The 2,871-nt window shown below is 45.2% G+C and overlaps 1 protein-coding gene across 1 annotated transcript in view; it reads right to left on the bottom strand.

Moving 5' to 3' along the window:
- Positions 1-26, bottom strand: part of PI4K2A (phosphatidylinositol 4-kinase type 2 alpha) — a 46,065-nt gene extending 46,039 nt beyond the window's left edge. The window contains exon 1 of the mRNA XM_012000776.1: positions 14-26. Within this exon, the coding sequence (XP_011856166.1) occupies positions 14-26 (13 nt within the window). The remainder of the gene's footprint in view (positions 1-13) is intronic.
- Positions 27-2,871: the final 2,845 nt, after the last annotated feature.

Genomic DNA, 2,871 nt, shown 5'->3' with positions numbered 1-2,871 from the left:
TCGCGGCCGCGACCAATCCGCGACATCCCCTAGGCCCCGGCCGGCCAACCAGGTCGCGACGCTTCCTTGGCCCCGCCCCTAACCTGCCCTGTTTACTTGGCTACGAATAGGCGCGGCCCCTCGCGCGCGAACAGTAGCCAATCAGAACCTGCTCCTACGCAATCGCTGCCTCCACATTTTTCTCCCCGTCACCTTCTGTGAAGACTGCGCATGCTCCAGGACCCAACCTTGGGTCAGACACTTCCTCTGCCCCTACTATCCCAGCGCCGCGCTTAGCTTCCAATTGGCTTACTGGATTTGGGCGCTTTCAAAACAGCAACCTTCCTGTCAGTCACTCATTGAGTGTCTACTCTGAACCGGTTGTGAGATTGGAGGAATCTCATCTATGTATCTTCATTCAGTCAGGCACTCATTCATTAATTGAGCACGTACTATATGTTCTAAGTGCTAGGGAGACAGCAGTGAAGCAAAGAAACAAAGCTGCTGCTCTACCTCGATGAAAGGTTTTTTATAGGGTTTTTTTGTTTGTTTGTTTGTTTCCTGGGTTTTGTCTTGGGTTTTTTTTTTTTTTTTTTTTGAGACAGAGTGATCTGTCTCCAGAAAAAAAAAAGACAGGGATCAGGTGATCTGCCCACTTCGACCTCCCAAAGTGCTGGGATTACAGGTGCGAGCCACTGCACTTGGCCTGCAAGTAGGTTTTTAAAGGAAAAGAGGCAGTTCCTAACTTGTTTACCAAGAATTTACATTAAAATAACAAGTTATAGATTGGCTATACATTGTACTTTGTATCCCAAATTCTTATCTCAGTTGACCTAACATATTTCCAATGTAGATGTAACAGTGTCATGTTACACTTCAAGTTCACAGGAACTTGAAGGTAATGGGTGAAGTAGCTAGTCAGGATAAAATGTCTTAACAATTGCCTCCAGGTTTTCCTAGGAACCCCTGAAGATTTCTTTTTAGATTATTATTATTTTTTTAGAGATAGGTTATCTCTATGTTGCCCAGGCTAGTCTTGAACTCCTGGCCTCAGGTGATCCTCCTGCCTCAGTCTCCCAGAGTGCTGGGGGATTACAGGTGTGAACCACCCACAGTGCGGCCAAAAAATAAAAAATTTTTAAAAGAAAAAAACCCGCCAGGCACGGTGGTTCACACCTGTAATCCCAGCACTTTGAGAGGCTGAGGCAGGCGGATCACTTGAGGTCTGGAGTTCAAGACCAACATGGAGAAACCCTGTCTCTACTAAAAATACAAAATTAGCCCAGCATGGTGGCGCATGACTGTAATCTCAGCTACTCGAGAGGCTGAGGAAGGAGAATCACTTGAACCCGGGAGGTGGAGGTTGCAGTGAGAAACTCTGTCGAGAGAGAGAGAGAGAGAAAGAAAGAAAGAAAGGGAGAGGGGGAGGGAGGGGGGAGGAAGAAAGAAAAGAAAGGAAAGAAACCATTGCCCCAAAGTGTGGGTGTGGAAGGCATGACTGAAGTCCCATACTCATGTCTTTGAGCCAATGAACTGTGCATACATCACACAAAGCTCAGACTGCTCTAAGTTATCTTTCCTTCTCAACGTTATAGGAGTTCAAGGTCAGCCTGGGCGACATAGCAAGACTCCATCTATTTTTTAAAAATTAATTTTTTAAGGAGTTCCTAGGAAAACCTGGGGGCAATTGTTAAGACATTTTGTTACTGACTCGCTGCCTCACCCATTATCTTAAAGTTCCTGTGAAGATACAAACTTGTGATACAAAGAATAATGCATAGCCAATTAATATCTTACACCGTGCCTGGCCCAGCTGCTCAATGCTTATTTGTTAATTGAAGAAAAACATGGTCGGTGAGCCTAAGAAGTTCTTACCACGAGGTAAGAGTCCACCACTTTTATTCACACTGTAAAATCTCAGTGTCTAGACACAGTAGGTGCTCAGTACATTACTATTCGTGAGAAAGGGAAGGAAGATAGAGTCCCTGCCCTCACGCTGAAGGCATGTGACTTTCTGAGGCAGTTGGAGAAAAAAAAAGCCAACAAAATGAGCTCAAAACTCCGTAACAGTTCACCAATTAACTGAGGCAGGCTGCAGCCTTAACAAAGCCTTTATTTTATTTATTTATTTATTTTTTTCAACCAGAATGCTCAAGGATCAAGCAAAGGCTTTAAGTGGGTCATGTGCTATGAGCTGAGTCTTAAAGAAAGAGTAATTAGATTGCTGGGAAAAAAGGAGAGAGGAAACAAATGGTCCACCAAGCAGGAGTCACCTGAGAAAAAGAGGAAGGCTAAGTCAGGTAGGCAACATAGAGCAACCTTCTTGTTTCTAGGGGAAGCAGAGTTAAACTGGGTTACCAAGGGCCTGGAAACTAGAACAGAATGAGACTAGCCTGGGCAACATGGTGAAACCCTGTCTCCACTAAAAATACAAAAATTACCCAGGCTTGGTGGCTCATGCCTGTAATCCCAGCTACTCGGAAGGCTGAGGCAGGAGAATCTCTTGAACCCGGGAGGCAGAGGTTGCAGTGAGCAGAGATTGTGCCATTGCACTCCAGCCTGGGCAACAAAAGCAAAACTCAGCCTCAAATAATAATAATAATAAATCCATGGAATACTGTTTCAGTTAAAATTTATACAAACAAGCCAGGCGCGGTGGCTCATGCCTGTAATCCTAGCACTCTGGGAGGCTGAGGCGGGTGGATCACCTGAGGTCAGTAGTTCAAGACCAACCTGGGCAACATGGCGAAACCCTGTCTCTACTAAAAATACAATAATAATAATTATTATTATTATTAGCTGGGCATGGTGGCACACCTATGATCCCAGCTACTTGGGAGGCTGAGGCAGGAGAATCGCTTGAACCCGGGAGGCGGAGGTTGTAGTGAGCCA

This window comes from Mandrillus leucophaeus, unplaced genomic scaffold, assembly GCF_000951045.1.
Source record: "Mandrillus leucophaeus isolate KB7577 unplaced genomic scaffold, Mleu.le_1.0 Scaffold117, whole genome shotgun sequence".
In the NCBI taxonomy this organism is placed as follows: domain Eukaryota; kingdom Metazoa; phylum Chordata; class Mammalia; order Primates; family Cercopithecidae; genus Mandrillus; species Mandrillus leucophaeus.
Note: the sequence above shows the minus strand (reverse complement) of the source record. Positions and strands in the feature narration are given on the sequence as shown.